At 40.9% G+C, this 20,319-nt stretch overlaps 2 protein-coding genes across 2 annotated transcripts; one reads left to right on the forward strand and one right to left on the reverse strand.

The window, feature by feature from the left end:
* Positions 1 to 643: 643 nt before the first annotated feature.
* On the reverse strand, positions 644 to 15,642 carry apeh (acylaminoacyl-peptide hydrolase). Its single transcript, XM_034207491.1, has 23 exons — positions 15,518 to 15,642; positions 14,908 to 15,037; positions 14,697 to 14,823; positions 14,519 to 14,606; positions 14,278 to 14,353; positions 14,085 to 14,176; positions 13,386 to 13,460; positions 13,126 to 13,263; positions 12,932 to 13,023; positions 12,774 to 12,814; positions 12,544 to 12,665; positions 11,597 to 11,657; positions 10,361 to 10,458; positions 10,159 to 10,210; positions 9,957 to 10,045; positions 9,675 to 9,813; positions 9,346 to 9,429; positions 8,824 to 8,904; positions 2,245 to 2,333; positions 1,853 to 2,043; positions 1,500 to 1,602; positions 1,308 to 1,414; positions 644 to 1,201 (listed from the first exon to the last, which is right to left on the reverse strand). Exons 1-23 carry the CDS (start codon positions 15,527 to 15,529, stop codon positions 1,096 to 1,098), a joined length of 2,193 nt encoding a protein of 730 aa, XP_034063382.1. The 5' UTR covers positions 15,530 to 15,642; the 3' UTR covers positions 644 to 1,095.
* A 370-nt stretch (positions 15,643 to 16,012) lies between these two features.
* On the forward strand, positions 16,013 to 20,152 carry capza1b (capping actin protein of muscle Z-line subunit alpha 1b). Its single transcript, XM_034207462.1, has 10 exons — positions 16,013 to 16,108; positions 17,141 to 17,204; positions 17,357 to 17,408; positions 17,641 to 17,704; positions 17,797 to 18,003; positions 18,084 to 18,163; positions 18,261 to 18,339; positions 18,443 to 18,514; positions 18,645 to 18,707; positions 18,848 to 20,152. The coding sequence occupies exons 1-10, from the start codon at positions 16,070 to 16,072 to the stop codon at positions 18,986 to 18,988; spliced, it is 861 nt and encodes a 286-aa protein (XP_034063353.1). The 5' UTR covers positions 16,013 to 16,069; the 3' UTR covers positions 18,989 to 20,152.
* Positions 20,153 to 20,319: the final 167 nt, after the last annotated feature.

Below are 20,319 nucleotides of genomic sequence, written 5' to 3' on the forward strand. Positions count from 1 at the left end.
ACCCAAGTCAAATTGATCGAGGACATCAGAAATCAATATCACCTCGTGTGATTTAACAAAAGTAAATGTCCTGATGACAACACCTTTAGAGTATTAGAAAAATCAAAAAGAAAGTTCAATGTTTTCCTTTTTTGACTGCAGAGAAAACCCCAAAAGGAATGAGAGAGCATTGGTAGATCAAGTTGGCTAACTTCCTAATTCACTGATTCTAAAGAAAACGTATAAGGAAGTAACCACAACATCATCACCTGCTCAGGGACAGTTTCATCCCACAGGCAATAAGACTCTTAAACACCTGAACTGTTGAAGCAACATCCTTAATATTCATCTGGCTGCTACTTAAACATTATTTATCTATTAACCTAATATATCATATTTCTTAACTTGCATATAGACTCTTATTGTACTATTTCACTTTTTTTAACAATTTTTCTTTTTATATTACTATGTACTTGCACTATATTTTTCTGTTATCTGTGTTTGTGTTGCACTGCTGGAGAAGCCTGTGACACAAGATTGCCATCGGCATAACTACACTGTAGCTATGTTCGCATGACTAAATAAAGAACCTTGAACTTTGCTTCAAAAATCCTTTTCAACCTGAAAAATGCTAATGTTTCAAAAGATTCATTCCACACTAGTAGCATTTTGACAATCACTTTATTAAATGTACCGCATCATAAAACCTATAAGTATAGCAGAGAAAATGAATGTTCATTTGATAATAAAACCTACAAGCAACACACTGAAAATATCTTATGTTCTCAGTGTGTTTAAAGATTGCAAAGGCAAAACTGTATGAAAAAAAACGACTTCTATTCAAGTAGTATGTTAAAATATTATTTTTTACAAACATTGGAAGAAGCAGTGGCAGTTACCATAGCCACAGATACAGTAGATTAGATAGAAGTAAAGGACAGTTATACAAACTGTGTTCAGGTTGGATAGGACATTCAATGCTTTGGCTTTGGCTTGGACCTCACATGGTCCCGGAAGAGTGAGCAGAACTTTGCACACCATAGTCTCCTGCTCTCTTTTCCTGGTAGCAAGATCCTTGGCACACCACCATGCATACATCTACAGTAGTGTGTAACATCACTTCCACAAGTGTTGAATTATCCACAAGGCGATGTTCATAAAGCCATCGGACTCGGCATCAACCTTGGAGAGAGAGTGATTGTTTCCTGGGTACCACAGTAACCTAAACAACACACATTGGAGCATTAGTGAATGAACAATAAAAGCCATGTTGTGCAGTGCATAGCTGACATAACTGATAAAACACGTCACTCAGACAAGAAGCTCACCGGACTGGGACTTTCTTTGCTTGCAGAGCTCTGTAATATTCAATTCCTTGCTTGCTGGGTACACGCTTGTCATCTTCCCCTAAGGTAAGCAATACTGGTGTTTGCACCTAGATAAAAAAAACATCTGAGGTTACTTTATTGTGGAACAAGACTAATGATCGCAGTCAAGTGCAAACACAGAAATACTCATACCTGTGTGACGTATCTAATGGGGGATTTGTTCAGCATTTGTTCCCACACAGCAGGGTCAGGTAGACAGTCTGTAGTGTAGTCAAAGCCAGCCTCAACCATGCACCTGCAAAAACAAGCAATCTCACATAAACACGAAGGAAAAGCTTTGAGGTTTCGTGTTCCTGCAGTGTCTTTGTGTATTAGGGGACACTTCCTTTTCTGACAGTGAGGCAGAAACATCCCCTGCATCCCACTCACAGCTGTCAGAGGGGAATGTCAGCGGTACAAATGATACAAAACAACTAAGGTGAGACGTTGTGCTCAACAAATACAAAAGTGTACGTATATGTGGGAATGTGCATGCCAAGATGTACCAGTCTGGGATGTCTGTGCTGCCGATCATAGAGGCCAGATTGGTGACAGGGTTGCGAGACACACATGCCTTGTAGAACCCTGGGTACTGGCCAATCAGATGACAGGCCAGGAAACCCCCATGGGAGCCCCCAGAAACTGCCACCTTCTGCATGTCGAATTCATCGCCTTTCAGGACACTTTCCACAGCAAACTGGTAGAAAGAAAACATTGAAAAGACGGGTGAGCAAAAAAATATAAAAAGTATATATATATATATATATTTTATTGTACTATTGCTGTTGAGATCCATGACTCAAACAGAAACTTTAAACTAAATATAGAAACAAATGAATAGCATAAACTTGTAAATCATCGTTTGGACCAGCCTTTGTTGCTCTCGTCTCATTCTTACTTGAACATCCTTGACGTCCTGGGTGCCAACGTTGCCAGGTAATGAGAGGATATTGTCCTGGCCGTACCCAGTGGAGCCTCGATAGTTGACTAAGAAAGAACAAATACAAAACTTGCATTACGGTCTGATTATCATTGCTAGATATTATGATTTATTCTGACACAGAATTAACACAAAAGTGAACCAGTCAAGATGTTTGTCGCCTCAGAGATACTACCCCCCTGAGCATGGTTTAAAACATGTTTGATAAACTGAGCAGCTGCAACTTTCCGAAATTAGCAAAAGTAAATAACCTATGAAAAGTGAAAAATAACGGTTGGTAATTCAAAACTTGTAATTTCTTTTGACTGTTTTCTGCTCCACAGTTGAACAGCATAGATGGAATTGAGGATATCTATAGAGTGTGCCATATGTAGGAGCCATGAAATGTAGATAGTAATGCATTTTGAATAAACACATTTGTTTTGTACTAGTTTTATATTTGGGTAATGGTTTGTATTTGTATAAGATATTTGTTTGATCGCATTGGGTTGGTTGCTTTGTGTCACATGGTTATGGGCGGCACTCAGGGGAATTATAATCCTGTTCACCTGCGTGAGGTGTGTGTGGAAGAGAGGGGGACACAGGGTCGTTCTTTTTGTTGACCGCAAGTTTAAGGATTGCTTTGATTATTATAACAATGTCTTTGTCTACGGAAAATAAGTTGATCATCTCGTTTTTTCATTAAAACTACATTATTATTCACTTCATTTTTTGATCTCAGCAAGTGCTTTTTTGAGCGTCATACAATAGCTAACAGGCCCGGCCTCAGCCTCTCAGCGACTTTGTTTGTTTCCTGCTGTTGCTATATTTGTCAACAAAAAACAACGAGTACACAGGGCGTAAGAAGATGTTAAGGCTCTGCAAGACTACAGTTTCTTCCTTAGAGCATGTGCAAACTCAATGGAAGAGGTGCAGTATTTGCATGAGCTTGACATGGCTGCGAATATGGTGATCATAATAAGAAAGTTTAGCCTGTGAGCTGCAGGAGAGGAAAAGCCACAGAGCTACATTCTTTCACACATTTCATTGAGAGACAAGTTCAAATCTTAACCAACCCAGTATTTGGAAACATACAAGATTCTCCCTCCATAACAATAAATACTGGTTTAAACAGATCACAGCCTCGCTCAAGTTTAAGAGGAACTAGCTTTTCCACCACTTTAACCCCTGTAGAAAATGAAACCCAGACAGATACTGAATGGAAGGCAACCATGTCTGTGCGGAGGAGGAGGAGGTCACACCTTAGACTCGTGCCATCAGCTTGAAAAAGGAACAAGATAGGCTTCTTGATGGAAAAAGGTGTCTGTTTGGGCTGTTTGTGCGTGGGGCACATTAGCAAACATTTCAATAAACACATTTCCTGTTCAAAATGTGGGTTCAAACATCCAACCATACTTCACATTCCTTCAAATGAAACAAGACACAATTGCTATCAGTGGACAGCACACTGGTGTCAAGTGGCCTTACCGGGGCTGGTGATGACAATTGTAAACTTCCCATAGTTCCAGTGCAAGTCAAGTCAAAGAAAGGCAGCAAGATGGTCACAACCTATGCTTTCTTGGACCCTGGAAGTACAGCAGTGTTTTGTACAGAGGATTTGATGCACGAGCTCAGCCTAACTGGAAAGAAGGAACAGATTATTTTACAAACTATGGGCCAAGAGAGGGTCGTAAATAGCCATATTGTGTTTGGACTAGAAGTGGCTGGCTTAAGAAAATGACAATTTCTGTCAACTGCCACAAACCTACACCCAAGAGTGCATGCCTTCCCACAGTGGGAACATTCCTAGACAAGCGGACCTACAGAGATGGCCTCATCTAAAAAACGTTAATTTGCCTGAAATAAATGCAGGGATTGGACTGTTGATAGGAACCAATGTTCCTAATAGTCTAGCAGGAAGGGCCCTCAGATTTGGAGATACCCCTACCGGAGGTAGAACAAATGACAACAATGATTTTTCTTATCTTTAGGGTCTCCCATTTAAGAAATTGATTGTTGTCAAATTTTATTTTGGGGGAAAAATGTTTTTTTGGTTGTTCTTTAGAACTACCCCAATCCCTGAAAAAGAGCCAAATTAGACCAGGCCGAATGTGGGAAAGGTGACAAAAAAGCCCATAACTTGAGAATGACCACTCTTTTCCTCTTTAGATTTGCTGAGGTATGAACCAGGCGGCTGTCCTACATCACCAAATAGTCAGACAATTATTTAACTAAAAAAATACTGAATTATAGTCCTGTAAACTTAGCTTTAGTTTAGACGGAAATTGTACTTTTGGTGATAGGAACATAGGATTTAATCACTTTTCTCTCATTTATCAGAAAAACAGTAATCCCTAAAAAATATACCATTACTGAATTGTCTATGGTGCTATTGAACACTAACCAGTAGTTGTATGGAAATATCTGGTACAGTTCTATTGCAAATTAGATTTCTTATCACCAAATAGTCAGAATAAGAGTAACCCAATACAATAAAGTGTATCAGTTCTAAATTGCAAGCCTCTAAGTCTAAAACATAGGTGAGTAAATAGTACAGGTTTTATTGAAACTGGAAACCTAATTCAAAGTAAAGTATACAAATCATCAAATAATTCTGAGAGAGGTCAACTATATAGATACTAGAATATAATGTTAAATGTCAGGTTCCTCAGAAACGTTAGGGGACACATTTTGACATTCTGCACAGCAGGTGCAGAACTCCGTACAGGGAAGGCCAACAGAGAGGCACTTTCCACTCTCTCCACACTTTGCATCTTTGCAATACAAGTGAGTAATGTCTCTCACTTCTGTAGGTGCTGGGGGTTTTGTAAATAGCACTGGTTGAATGGCCCCATCTCTGACAATCCACCCCTTGCCAATAGGACTCCATAACAAGGGTTTGGGTTCGGGCTGTGACACCATATCGCTGTCTGAAACATTGCTCTTTGCACATGTTGTTGAAATGCATCCTCTGTTGGCGGCAGATTTTCCGAGGCTGCATCTGTTGTTGATACAATTATGAACCTCAGTTCATCCAAGTTTGTGCACATCAGTCCAATTTCCTTTTTATTTTTTCCATATAGCAGAAGCGCAAATTCTCTTTTTACTGGCAAAGACTCTTCCAAGCTGGCAGAGAGTCCAACATGGGCCAGATCTTTGAGCTCGCTGAGATGGGTCTTGAGTTTGGTGAATGCCGTTGTCTTTCCTATTCTGTACAAACCACTTGTTGTGCCACAGCCAGTGAGTGCATGACATGCTGGTAGGCAGTTAGACATGTAGTTGCCGCCCAGCTTCAGGACCATCTCCAACTAAACGGCCTCTTTGAGAAACTCTAGTCCGGTTTCCGTTCCGCCCACAGCACTGAAACAGCTCTGGTCAGGGTCACAAACGACCTGCTGATGGCGGCTGAACCTGGTTCCCCATCTCTCCTCATCCTCCTGGATCTGACTGCAGCATTCGACACTGTCGGCCATAACATCCTCCTTCAGCGCCTCCAATAGACCATCGGACTCTCTGACTCCGCCCTGAGCTGGTTCCAGTCCTACCTGTCTGGAAGAACAGAGTACGTCTCCTTGGGAGGTGCGAGGTCCCAGACACACCCTGTCCCCCGTGGTGTCCCTCAAGGGTCGGTCCTCGGGCCCACTCTGTACACTCTGCCCCTTGGCCGTGTCATCAGCCAGCATGGAATATCATTCCATTGCTACGCTGATGACACGCAGCTATATATAAAGACAGACCCTATCCCACACGCATCCTCACTGTCTGTCACCATCATCATCACCATTCCCATCAACATCCTTTAACACCTGCATTGAGGAGATAAAAGCTTGGATGCAACAAAACTTTCTGCAGCTAAATAGCTCAAAAACAGAGGCTATTTTAGTTGGCACACCAAACCAGGTCCAGTCATCCCCCATAACCCACATCACCTTTTCTGGCCAAAACATACCCCTCTCCACATCCGTTACCAACCTGGGTGTAAGATTTGACCGACATCTGACCTTTGACACCCACATCAAACACCTGTGCAAAACCTCCTACTACCACCTCAGGAACATTGCAAAACTCCTGTCAGATGCTGAACAACTGGTCCATGTCTTCGTTTCCTCAAGGCTCGACTATTGTAACGCTCTCCTCATCGGTACTCCTAGCGGGAGCCTTCAGAAGCTCCAATACGTACAGAACAGTGCCGCTAGGATCCTGATGAGGGTGAGAAAGTACAACCACATCACACCCGTCCTTCATTCCCTCCACTGGCTTCCGGTGTCATTCAGGATTGAATACAAGATCTCACTGCTCGCCCATCAGTGCATCCACGGGAACGCTCCTCCATACCTGAAAGAACTACTCGCATCACAAACCTCCACACGCAATCTCCGTTCCACAACAAACCATCTGCTTCGCCCCCCGAGGACCAAACTCCACACAATGGGAGATCGGGCTTTCTGTGCAGCTGCTCCTCACCTGTGGAATTCCCTCCCAGACCACCTGAGGACTCCACAGACCACTTTAAGAAAGGCCTAAAAACCTTTCTTTAAAAAAAAAGCCTTCGACTTTTGTTTATTTTGTTTGTTTCTTACGCTTCCTGTAGCACTTTGGGATTGCTTATAGCAATGAAAGGTGCTTTACAAATACAATTTATTATTATTATGTATTTTCCAATGTTCTCACATATGGTGTTGATGGGACATATCTCTCTCTCATTCCATGGCCTGCATGCATGTACACTAGAGATGAACCAAACATGTATTTGCTTGCATAATATATGAGCAATACTTCCACATCTGTGTCATCAGACCTCACAATGATGCAGGAATATATGACTCTGTAAGATGTATGGCATGGAGCTCCATCCTTGTGTCTGTCTCCTCCTGATCACTGTACAGTGATGTCAAACTGCTTACTCCTGCTGTGCAGATGCTCTTCACCTCCTCCCCTTCGTCAATGTCTCTGTGGGGCAGCATTGACAATGTAGTTGCTCACAAACATGCACAGTGCAGTCTTGTTTCCACTTCCTGTACTTCCTGTACTTCCTGTAGTTTGGGACATTTAGGTTTTAAAGATGAGCAGAAGCCTCATCCCAAATCCCAACAAAAGCCCTCTCTTTCAACGGCTGCTCAGAAAGGCCCCCGCTGCGAAACTGAACCAGCTGAGGGAGCAGGACGAGGACAAGGCCAAGGAAATGGAGAACAAGATGAAGTGGACCAACGTGCTCTACAAGGCCGAAAGACTCAAAATCAAAGACGACGAGGACATGCTGCGCTCCTCGTTAAAGAAGAAGGAGAAGAGGGGCGTCAAGATAAAGAAGGAGTGGGGCGATCGAAGCGAGAACATCGTGGAGAAGATGCAGAAACAGCAGGACAAGAGACGGAAGAACATCCGACATTAATGAAACTAGAGAAAGACTTGCTGATGTATACCAGTGACATCTTTACCACAATACTGACTCTTTTGGACTGACAGACTTAAAGGACACCAAGGATTATTTCTGACTGAGCCTAGGTGGTGGTACCTTTTGGCCTAACTAACTTATGACTCGTATAAAGAAAAGAAGAAGGAAAACAACGCATGCATGAACTGCAACTGTATGGACTTGATTACCAAGCTATAATTGTCACATGTCTTCCATTTGAATAATGTTAGTAATTATTATATATACTAACCTAATAATTAGAGCAGGGGTGTCAAACTCAAGGCCCGGGGGCCAAATCCGGCCCGCGACTTCATTTTATGTGGCCCCGCAAGAGCTTGCAAAGAATATAATACGATTATTATACGGTTACATGCCACTTTACAGAAGCAGGTTGCCCATAAACTACATGTCCCACAATGCATCTTGTTTTGTGACATGCACACTGAAGAGACTTGCAATGATTTGCCCTAGACTTCTGCTTTCAGACGTAGTTAATTACTAAGTTATTATCCTATCCGATAATAATCCAATTACAATACATTATTTTATATATATATTATATATTTATATAGTTACAACCGGCCCTTTGAGTGCAACCTTAATGCTAATGTGGCCCGCGATGAAATTGAGTTTGACACCCCTGAATCAGAGGCTGGTATGTAGGAGCCATGGAACGTACATAGTAATGCATTTTGAATATACACATTTGTTTTGTACTAGTTTTATATTTGGGTAATGGTATTGTATTTGTATAAGATATTTGTTTGATCGCATTGGGTTGGTTGCTTTGTGTCACATGGTTATGGGCGGCACTCAGGGGAATTATAATCCTGTTCACCTGCGTGAGGTGTGTGTGGAAGAGAGGGGGACACAGGGTCGTTGTTCTTTTTGTTGACCGCAAGTTTAAGGATTGCTTTGATTATTATAACAATGTCTTTATCTACGGAAAATAAGTTGATCATCTCATTTTTTCATTAAACCACGTTATTATTCACTTCAATTGTTGATCTCAGCAAGCGCTTTTTTTAGCCAACCTTCTGTCTTCTAAAACAGCATGTGAACCTTGATCACTCCTTTCACACACATCTTATTAGTGGATGATGCACCTCTGAGCTGGTGGACATGAAATGAACACATGAACATACCCATTAATACAGCAAAGCCCATCCTGCACAGCACAGACGAGTAGAGGAACCAGTCGGCTACAAACACTGAGTGAGGACCCCCTAAATAAAAGAAACAAGTTATGTTAAATGAAGATCGACAATTTGTCCTCAGCCGAGTGAGGCAAAAGTTCGACAGATAATTTGCATTTCAAATTTAAAAAAAAAGAGTATGTGAAACATCTCAGTAGTGTTATTAAAGAACAATCCTGATTTTAAAAGTATGATTAAACAGTACACTTCTAAGGGCACTATCACCATGGCAACCACAGTTGGCATTAACAGTCTTATCTGAAGCAGTAGCCCCTGACTGAACAGAAACAAATCCACACACTCAATCATTTGCTAATAAAAGCACTTCGTGTGCAGGCATAGTGTATCAATATAAATACTTTTCTTATATTAATTTAGCTTTTACATCATGCAGCTCTCCCTAAGTGTTCCTATTGTTTGTAACAAAAACATACAAATAATGAATACAGAACATTAATGACAGTAACGAACCATGAGGAGTCACAATGAGAGGCAGCTTCACTCCATCTTTCACTTCCTTCGGTTTGATCAGCAAAGCTTCAAAATCAAGGCCGGCTGGAAAAGAGAACAGTTAGTTAGCCCATTAGGGTTTTATACGCTGTTCTTCATGTCTCATATAGACAGCTTAACATTTTCAACCGTCCATTAACTTGGGGATGTTATATATTCTGTATCTTTCATGTTTGCGATAATAAATCAAAATGACTTCCCTTTTGACAATATAACAGAGACAAAAATAATGCAAGTCTGCTAGAATGCATATCTAGATATTACTTGAAATGTTTCCCTGTCATTCTTACGGTATTGACTGTTGTCTTGCTCTGGTGGTGGGGTGAAAGTCAAGATCTGCCAATCAATTTCAGGCAACATCTGAGAGTCTTCCAAAGTAACCCAGACCAATTCCTCCTGAGAATCTCTGGGTGGGAGGAAACCTACCCTCTGGGGATAGAAATGACAAAGCAATAGGTGACACAGACCAACCAAACACCAGCCAACCAACTGAAAAAATGTGTTCAAGTAATAGCATATTTATGATATATGTATCAAAATGTGAACATTTAAATAGAGACCACTGATCTTACCAGACGTGGAGGGCAGTTTGGAGAGGAGCAGCTGACCACCATCAGATCTCTCTCTATGTTCAGCAGACACCAGCAACCAACGTCAGACTCTACAGGCAAAAAAGGGTCACTCATTCAACCAATCAATTGTCAACACCAAACATCATGTGTACACCTGAGCATGAGCAACGCCGAGGGTGACAACATTTTTCTTGTCACTCACTTGAAGTCAGAGAGGTGACGCTTCCTGTGCTTGTATCCACCATCAACAGATCCTACAAAAAAGAAATATATTCATTTTTCAGGAAAATAATAATGTCTTCCATGTATGTATGTACAATGTACATGTATCAGAAACAGTATTAAGCCTTAAGGTTTAATTGTTTTGACATGGTAGCAAAACATTTTCCAGTAGTTGACTGTACCTTGCGGCTGCGCTGAGGGCAGGAAACAATAACACGCTGACTGTCAGCTGACCAGCACTGACGGGACAGCTGAGAGCTGTAGATGCCAGTAAAGCCATCTGTAAAGACACACCAACACACAGTTACAGCAATGTTTCATATATAATGATAAATAGGGGTGCACCGAATGGGAAATTCTTGGCCGAAACCGATACCGAAAATAGGAAACAGTTGGCCGAAAGCCGAATGCCGAAAGGCCGAAAATGATTAATAGAAATATATATATATAATGTATACATTTTTTACCAATGTTGTTCAGCTACCTGATTATGGAAATAGACATGATTATGGCAAAACTTAACTTAAATAATAATCACTATTATGGGTCCATAAAACATTTATTCAGCACTTTTGAATGCATACAGTACATTTATATATGTCATGTATTATTGCTAAAAAACATTATATCGCAGTCTTAGTGTCGCCAACTCGTTTCTAATATGCAAAGACAACAAATGCGTCTATGATGTATTTTCGATCAGACGAGATCTCTCTCCCCCGTCTGTGTGCGAGGGGGCGGGGCAGTTTACACACACGCAGCTGCTTCATGCAGCGGAGCACACTGCGGAGATGGCGGAGAGAACGCGCTTCGAGGTGTGGTTAAACTTTACCTGTCTCGATGTGGAGAATACTTGTTACCATAAGTGCAATAAGAGTTTAGCATGTAAGCACGAGCAATTTGTCTAAACATTTAGCAAAAGTGCACCGCATGCAGACGGAGGAATGCACCGGGTTCGACCGTCTTTCTAGCAGCCCCATCCACGAGTAACGTTTCCACGTCAGGTGTTATGTATGCTAGCAGCAACACACGGAGTTAACTACATTATACAAACATGGGTTAATGATTAGAGGTAATTGAGTTATTTAGTTTGTTAAAATTTCAGCTATTCTGTTTACAATTCTGTCATCAGATTATTTAATACGATTTGTTAAAGGCTCAGGGCAATCTCGATGACAAAGGTCAATGTTCCCCCCCCTGTGAGCCAGCCGCGAGCATGGTCGCCGCGTCTTTATTACGTCATCACAACAACACGTTAGGTTACCAACGTAAGCCTGTTCTGACATTCGGTGATATTTTTTCGGTGCTAAAACCCTTTCGGCCGAAAGCCGAAAGGGCCTTTTTAACCATTTTCGGCCGATAATTTTCGGTGGCCGAATATTCGGTGCATCCCTAATGATAAAAAAGGTTTGTCTTACCTTCTCCGGGTCTATTCACCACATCCACCACCACGGAGGTCTTCTTAGTGTACCAGTCAAACTTAAAATAAAATATACAAGCACAGAGGAAAGATTATGAAAACACTTGAAACTCAATAATGTTCTTCTGCTTGAACACTTGTGTATGCGTGCACAGCAGAAAAGAGCAGATGGTGCATTGTGTAAGATACATATGTTTCCCCTTATCGGGAAGTACTATAGAGTGGTGCAGTGACGAGTCCTAAAACCCGGAAGTGAGTTAGCATTTTACCACTACCGGTTCCCTGGTCTCAGAGTCAACGGGATTTCTCCATAGGATTTTGGAAAATAGCTGGAAATAAGGTCAGTGGTTAACACAAATTGAAGAGACGGATCACGTTTTGTTCTACGACATTAAATACATCGGCAGTGACTCCACTGGTGATTTTTGAAGAGTTTACGTGTCTGAAAAACGATGGTTGTTAACATGTGGCTGAATAGGACTACAGAAGTAAACACTCCCGCTAAGTTTGTTTGCCCTGTTCTGCTTGAAAGCCAGTACCTGCCTCTTGCAAACTGTTCAAACAAACACTTCAACTTGTACAATTTTGAATCTGTATTTTTGAATATCGATCTTAAGTTGGCGACCCTGCTGTACTCGGCTGTAGTTCGTTTATAGCATAACGTTAGCATTTTGCTTCTGGCGATTAGATTTATGATTAGAAAATTATAAAACTAGGCTGAACAAAACGTGCATTTATCAAACAGGTTCGTTTTCCACAGACCTTATCTCGAGCTATTTTCCAAAATCCTATGGAGAATCCTATTGCTTTTTTGTCGAGGGAAACCATGCGCAGTTTATTTCCGGGTCAGGCTACAAAAATACGTCATCGCTGCACCACTCTATGCACTTTGTAATGAAAGGAAGTAAATGTGTCCACAGGAAAAGAGGCTCCATCCTGTCTTACCATGCAGAGCCTGCTGCACTGCATGTGCGGGCCAAAGACAGCACATTCCAGGTAGACAATCCGACACTGGTCTGGGCTCAGCCTGGGGGAGCTCACTGCACTGGTGCCTGATGTTAGCTGCTCTGAGGGTCACAACAAAAACAATGCATGTGAACATCTGGAGTAGTAACACAATTGAGCTACACTTGTTATAAACATAATAAAATAACACAAGACAAGCATTCACTTACCACATTTCCCACCAGTAAGATCCACATAGTACAAAGACGAACTGATAGAGAAAAGGGGGACATGAATAATTTGTAGTATTAGCTCATGAGCATTTTTGGGGTCATGTATGATAAGCCAACTTTAATGTGTCTCTTTTATCAGTGTGAACAGCGATCACCTCCTGTTGGGGCAGAACTTGAGGCCACATCTGAAAGGCTCATGCAACCAACCAACAAACACCACGCCTGTGTCACCTGGAGCCCAAAATGCCTGTAGAAGCAGAGAAAAAGAGAGAGAAACAGGAGGGTTAATGAGCACACCAAAAGTGCACAAGAAACATATGAAGCACTGCACACAAACTGTTGTACCGACCTGTCCAGGTGAGATATTGTCAGGTACGCCCTCTAACACAGAGACGTTGTCACCCTCGATGTCCAAAACACAAAGCACTGGACAGCTTTTACCAACCAGCCCCTCTCCCCAGTCCTCATGGAAGACAAACTGCTCTCCCTGCAGGAATAAAAAGGCCACACTTTAATACTACATCTTAAGCTAGAATGGAATGCAAGATTTTTTAATTAAACATTTGCCTAGTTTAAGTGTTTTGCGTCCAAAGTATTAATTGCGTTTACTTTCACAGTCTCCTTTTCCTCGCTGCTCACTGTCTCCTCCTCGTCCCCAATAGAAGACAACTCTGGTGACTCACTCTACAAACAGAAAACAAACAAACAGCAACATGTTTTTACTAGTCTTTATTAGACAGATTCTATATACCTGTTTTAACTTGTCTATCCAGACTAAATTAAACAAAGGACATGAAACCTGATCCGATAGTCTTACAGTCTGCTTACAGTCAACGGAAAATACCTGGGTTGCATTCAAAGTTAAACTATTTGCAAAAGGCCAGACTATGGAATGCTTTTACCATTGAGCGATATGGTGTACATTACGTCTGACTTATAATTTGATCCAGTTTGCTATGCATTTGAGGTTAGCCATTAGTTCACCACTCGTGTATGTTTTGCATCCTATTACATGCATTTAAAGGGTTCTTTAACAATGTCATGCCCGTGGATCAGGGTGTACAGAGAGAGGCTGTTGTAGGCTGTGATTGTAAAGCCCCTTGAGGACATTTTTAGATTTTGTGCTATTGTTAAATTGACTTGACTTACAAACTGTTTGCTATGCTCAATATTGAACACAATCCCAACAAAGACATCAGGGAGAATCAACATTCTTAAAATGTTCAACCAAGGGAGAGCAGTTCAGCAGTTCTCTGTCTTATTTTATTTGGTGCCAATTTATATAGAAATACAGTTTTTCTAACAAACCTGGAAGAAGGATTTTGCCTTAGGTCTCTTCCTTTCTGCCACATACAAGAGATGTGTCTCAGAGTGGGACCACACCAAGCAGCCAAACTGGTCTAAGGATGCAAAACACAATGTTATTAACACAGGGTCTGGCATATGTAAAAGGCAAAGCGTAAATGAAATTATTTAACAAACAAATGTGCAGATTACTCACCATCTTCATAGACTTTGCCATGTTTTTTTAAGGCTGTTAGATTTATGCTTTTCATCTTTATGTTTTTACTCCAGATCTAAAAAGGTCACAAAGAAGCAGAAGAGATGTCAAAGAGTGTGGGTTTCAAAACAGTAGATGTGGCAGAGCAGAGTTACAGATTAACATTATAATTAGAGCAATTCAAAAATGTTTTGGTAAGGCCTGTGAGGGACTTCATGCTGAATCTGAGCCAGACACACACCTCCAGAAACTGTTTGTCCTCTCCTTTGATTGTGCACTCTCTGACCACAGCCTTCATGTCACCTGAGGGGGAATCCTTGCTCTGCAGCCTGACAGGACAAACATATCAACAGACATTGTTTAGTTTGCATACAGTTGGTTTAGGGAACTAAAGATAAAACAACAAAAAGGGTACATACTCTCCTTTGATCTCAGTGCAGTTTCCTGAGGCTCCAGAGTACACCACCGACTTGTCATCATGAAATACGATGTACTGTCTGCAAAAATTGACATTTTCATTCCTGTCCAGGTCACGTTGGCTCCATTCTACAGAGGAAATCGAAGAACATTATTTCAAAAATAAATATATACAATATCTTTCATGACAATGTTACAGTGGATGGCACAGACCTGTGTAGATGTTGCTGTATTTGCCTCCATACTGAGAGGTGACCACAGGTCCTACGTCTGCTCTGCTCAAAGAAGGGAAGAGGCTGAGCTCTCTGTAGAGCCTGGCAATGTCCTCTGGGTTGGTCACCACCTGACGACAAGCAGCAGAATAACTCGCTCTACGCCTCAATACAAACTGTCCAACAACGAACACCGCCCTATTCATTTCCGAGCTAAATAGCTGACAGCTGCTAATAATAATAATAATACAAATAAGCTGTAGTCATAATAAGTGTGTTGTGTTATACTTAACAGTTTACCACCAAAAACCGAGGTAACTTTATAAACATAAGCATAATCATTAACGCAAACCAACCAAGCGATTGTCGAATAATGATTAAAACAGCATGGTAAATAAGCTACTTGTTTTTAGTCGTGTTTGGAGGATTACATCTGGCACGATACTTACTGCAGTGTGCTAGCTTAACTTTAAAACTGGCTACAGTGAATGTAGTTATTGACACCAATAACGGCTAAATTAACACCGTTAGAAACGTATAGGAGATGTACTTCTAGGGTACAATGGGAGTTTAGAATCAAGGGTTAGGTATTTAATTTAGCGTAATCATACCTGTGAGTTCATGACAACGATGGTGTGTTAACGCTACTAGTCTGGTGGAGTACAAAGCGGTACTTTCACTCTACTCTTTTTCTACCTCTAACTCTGACTCTGTTTCCCCTCGGCGGCCTCCTTACTGCCCTCTGCTGAAATTTGCTGGCAAAAAAAACTGAAATAAAAACTCACCCTCAGGATGTGTTATTTGAATAGTTGCCACACGGTTGACCCTAATGACCCTTTCTTCCCTTGGCCTTTCTTCATAGCAGTAACGTGTGTCGATGCTTTTATTTTATAGACGAATGAGTTTTGCAACAACTGGAAAAGTTGACAAATTACAAATTACAGCTTTTAGCGCCATCTTGCGTCATCATCTCAAGAGTATTTTCATGGTGCTTATCCAAAGTTATTGATTTGTTACATTAGCTTTCGACGCACAGTAATATATATTTTGTACAAATTAGTTTGTATTTTGTTGTAAGTATTCATTAAATATTGTGTGTGAATGACAACCAGCGCACTGCTCCTGTCAGTCAGCTGGAGTAGGTGGGGTCACAAAGAGCCAAGATGGCTGACTTTGAGGAGCCGCTGTCAGAAGAGGAGAAGGTTTGAAGACTGTTTTATTATTTGCTTAACGTTGTGTTTTATTATTTGTTGATATTAACCTGTCTTAAATGTTCACATTAGGTCACGGTTGAGTTTTTTGAAAGACAATGCCAGATTTAGTCATGTATTGAAATGATAAAGTAGTGTTTCTAGTCACCACAAGCTAACGAGCCGATGCTAGTGAAAGCTTATAGTTGGCTAGCGGTGAAATCAAAGGCTGGTAGAAGGTTTTAACCACTAGACACAGAACAGTTTATAGTTGTTGAAATGTTATCTTTATAATTGTTAACAAAAGTATCGACGCCAGTTTTCAAAAGTCGCGTTGCATTGCCAGTGTCTGCAATAATTACAGTATGGGCTACGTATTCCTCTCATGTAATGTTAGCTAGCATTAGCGGCTAACGTTACTTGTTCAGGATTTCTGGGTCAAACAGATTCAGTTGCAGCTCAAATACTTGTTAGCCTCTCCAGGCTGCAGTTCAGGATACCGGTGTTTACCGTTTATATGGAGCCTGATAGTGACACCCTGCCAGTGGAAGCTGGACACATTACCAGATGGACGCAAAGCTCAAATTAATAACAGACAGTCGTTCCTTGTACCCTCATGTAATTCATATTATTAATTATCAATGTACCATTAACATCAACAGAGTTGCGACATCATTTTGGTTATAGAGAAATATTTAAAATGAAACATGTATTGGTGGTCCACAGGAACATTTAGGGCAAGATGATGGCAGGATTTTATATTGACATGACAGTCTCTGGACAAGCGTTTCTATTGCAGTGTCCTCTCATAAAGCATTGTCTCGATGTGTAATCCTTCAATCACAAAACATACACAAAAGCTCATATGTTGGTAAATAAAACTCACTTGATATTATTGATTGAGTTGTTTTGTTCTAATCGAGATGCTATACTCATTTATAGTTTAAGCATAACGGCATGTAGTGTAGCTCTGAACTGATTTAATAGCAGGTCACATTATCATGATAAATCAATTAATTGGTAGCATTTCATCCGCTTTCATAGGTACGCATAGCAGCCAACTTTGTGACTCATGCCCCTCCGGGAGAGTTCAATGAGGTCTTCAATGGTAAGATGTGACTAATTGTGACAACAGTTGCATAACAATAATAATATTGTATTTCGTAGAATATATTATATGATCATTTGCTTGATAATGGTATTGATTGTTTTTTCTTATGAAAGTAATGCATAAACAGTGGTTTATTTGTGTCTTGCTAGATGTGCGACTTCTTCTCAACAATGACAACCTCCTCAGGGAGGGGGCATCACAGTAAGTAACATATTTTTAAGTAAAATGCCAGAAATGCCAATACTCAAAATGTACAACATTCAAAACACTCGATCCACCATTACATCATATTGTGTTTTGATATATATTCGGCACTCTTGATTATAAACATGGCCAGTGTTTTCAAAATAGTCAGTGGAAAACATTTATTTGAAAAATATGGGGGGATATTATGAACGCCTATTGAACTTTTCTTTCTTTTCCATTTGTCCAGCTCCTTTGCCCAGTACAACATGGATCAGTTTACTCCTGCTAAGCTAGAGGGCTATGAAGAGCCGGTATGTGTAATCCTTAAGTCGTTCCTATTCATTCCAGAAGAGCACGTGTGAAAGCCAGTCTTTTTTAAATCTTTCCCTTCTCTTTTGAATAGGTCTTGATCACAGAGCATGGGGACTTGGGTCAGGGACGTTTCCTGGACCCTCGCAACTGTTTGGCTTTTCGCTTCGACCACTTAAGAAAAGAGGTGAGCGATGTCCAGCCCTACGAAGGAGAGACGGCCCTGAGAAGCTGGAGAGATGCCTGTGATACTTCCCTTAGTGCCTACGTCAAGGAGCACTACCCTACTGGAGTGTGCACAGTAAGGCGCACACAAATTGTGACAAAATATTCATCTGTGCCTGACATTTTAAATGCTCATACTTGATACCATCTGTGCAGGTATATGGGAAAACTGTTGATGGTCAGCAAACTATCATAGCCTGCATTGAAGGACATCAGTTTCAACCCAAAAACTTCTGGTATAGTGACTTTCCTGCAAACCTTTGTTTGAAATAATATCTGAATATAGGTCCGCTGTCTGTTTGTAATGATGGGCCTCTCTTCTCTTTCACACAGGAATGGTCGCTGTAGGTCAGAGTGGAAGCTAACCCTCGGTCAGTCAACTGCTCAGGTGGTGGGAGTGCTGAAAATCCAGGTGAATTACATTTAGTGAGCTATACTTCAGAAATGGAAAAAAAGTCAAAGAGGGACATTAGTTTTTAAACTCGTTTACTAACGAAAGTCTTGTCTGTCTGCAGGTGCACTACTATGAAGATGGGAATGTGCAGTTGGTTAGCCATAAGGAGGTAGAGGAATCAATACCAGTGACTGTAAGTGAAACCTTTCATACATGGGCACTCATGCAGTCTCTCAGCAGTGGTGTTAACCTTGTGTTGCTTACGAAGTTTAAGCCTATAAATAGGTTGGAAAGTAATGATTATACATGTGTTTTTGAAACAGAATGAAAGCCAGACAGCCAAGGAATTTGTTGACATTATTGAGAATGCAGAGAATGACTACCAGGTAAGCAACCCTTCATTTTATAAACTTTTTAAAATGCTAGGTCTCATTTTTATCCAAACCTTAAAAGAAACAATTATTTTTTAAATTAAAATGTGAAGATGTTATACTTAATATTTGTTGACTCCCACCTTTTCTGTCAGACTGCCATCAGTGAGAACTACCAGACCATGTCTGACACCACCTTCAAGGCCCTGCGTCGCCAGCTGCCTGTCACACGCACTAAGATCGACTGGAATAAGATCCTAAGTTACAAAATTGGTAAGGAGATGCAGAATGCCTAGTGGAAGGTCAGGGACTTACCAGGGAGACGCTCAATCCACTGGGCCCACAACAACCCGCCTATACATGCGCAAGGACTAACCAAAGCAAAGCTTTATCAGTATGGGGCAAGGAATTATAAAAAAAAATAAAAAAGTATAACTGAAGATTTGCAGACCATTAAGCACAGATATCCGTCTGCTGTAAGAAAGTTATGGAAATAATCATGGTTGGGAGAAAGCGGTTACTTCTGGGTGTGTGTTGTAAAAGAGTTGTGTTGGGTCAGTGTGCAGGGCTTTGCTCAGGACTGCTACGTATAAAGTAGACCTCCAGAAGTCAAAAGTTAAAATAGTCAATCTGATGCAGAACTGTGGAGTTCTCAGCACACAGAGGAAATAACCAGGACCACACAAGGCAGCTGATGAGAGAAATGAAGCACACATCACATATCAGGGTTTAATTATAAGAAAAATGTAAGCATTTGGAAAGCATTTACTGGAAATACCAGTAGTTGTGTGTTGCTAGTGAAATTGACAGTATGTCTAGCTGTGCACGATCCTCAGCATAGCTCTGTTCCTGCACTGTACACCTGTACGTCTGTCTCTGTCTGTCCGGGCTGAGGGAGTGTTACCTGTTTTCTGTTGCACTCCACTGATTTATGTCTCCACCCATGCAAGCATTGATGATGAAGATAAAGCAACTTCCACGCTGTAACGTATTCTCTGTTCTGTTACATCGGCAACATCACCTCCATTGCTGTACAGCTTTTCCTTTGTAAGAAGGAAAACATACTCATATTAACCAAGATTTATTTGCCAAAATCTCTTTCCTATGGTAAAGAACTCCATCTTCCAACCCATGTATGCAAATTTATATTTTAATATGCCGGGTTTTTTTTTGGAGTCTTAAAATAATGCACTCTTAACTGTAACAAACGTGTATTGGTTGATGCCCAATGGACGCATCACAGTAAAGCAAGATCATATACTGCTGACAGGACTTCTGAAAGGCCATATCATATTGTATGTGTTACATAACGTCTGAGTAGGCTGACTCTGGATCAGTTACTTGTTATACTACGTGCTGTGTTCAACCCTCACACCATACGACAACTGTGTGCCGATCAGTTATAAAGTTGAAGACTGTACTGCCCCATTCTGTTGTAAAAAATAAATGGATTGAAAATATTTGATGGATTGTTGTTTTTTTACATAGCGTATTAATCAGGATTGTTTTACTAGCTGTTCTAACAGAAACACTTCGACACACTTAGCTTTAAGGCATTGTCAATGTATTAACAGCACTGGATGATGCAAGTGTTCATGATATGTGTATGTATAGAGAAAGCTGATGG

Source organism: Gymnodraco acuticeps, unplaced genomic scaffold, assembly GCF_902827175.1.
Source record: "Gymnodraco acuticeps unplaced genomic scaffold, fGymAcu1.1, whole genome shotgun sequence".
NCBI classification, from domain to species: Eukaryota; Metazoa; Chordata; class Actinopteri; order Perciformes; family Bathydraconidae; genus Gymnodraco; species Gymnodraco acuticeps.

Coding starts and splice junctions, on each gene's coding strand:
- apeh (XM_034207491.1), bottom strand. Junction 10,046..10,158: donor CGTCACCTCTCTGACTTCAA/GTGAGTGACAAG, acceptor TTTTGCCTGTAG/AGTCTGACGTTGGTTGCTGG. Junction 1,202..1,307: donor GCAAAGAAAGTCCCAGTCCG/GTGAGCTTCTTG, acceptor TGTGTTGTTTAG/GTTACTGTGGTACCCAGGAA.
- capza1b (XM_034207462.1), top strand. CDS start 16,070: ATGGCTGACTTTGAGGAGCCGCTGTCAGAAGAGGAGAAG. Junction 17,205..17,356: donor GTTCAATGAGGTCTTCAATG/GTAAGATGTGAC, acceptor GTGTCTTGCTAG/ATGTGCGACTTCTTCTCAAC. Junction 18,340..18,442: donor TGGGAGTGCTGAAAATCCAG/GTGAATTACATT, acceptor GTCTGTCTGCAG/GTGCACTACTATGAAGATGG.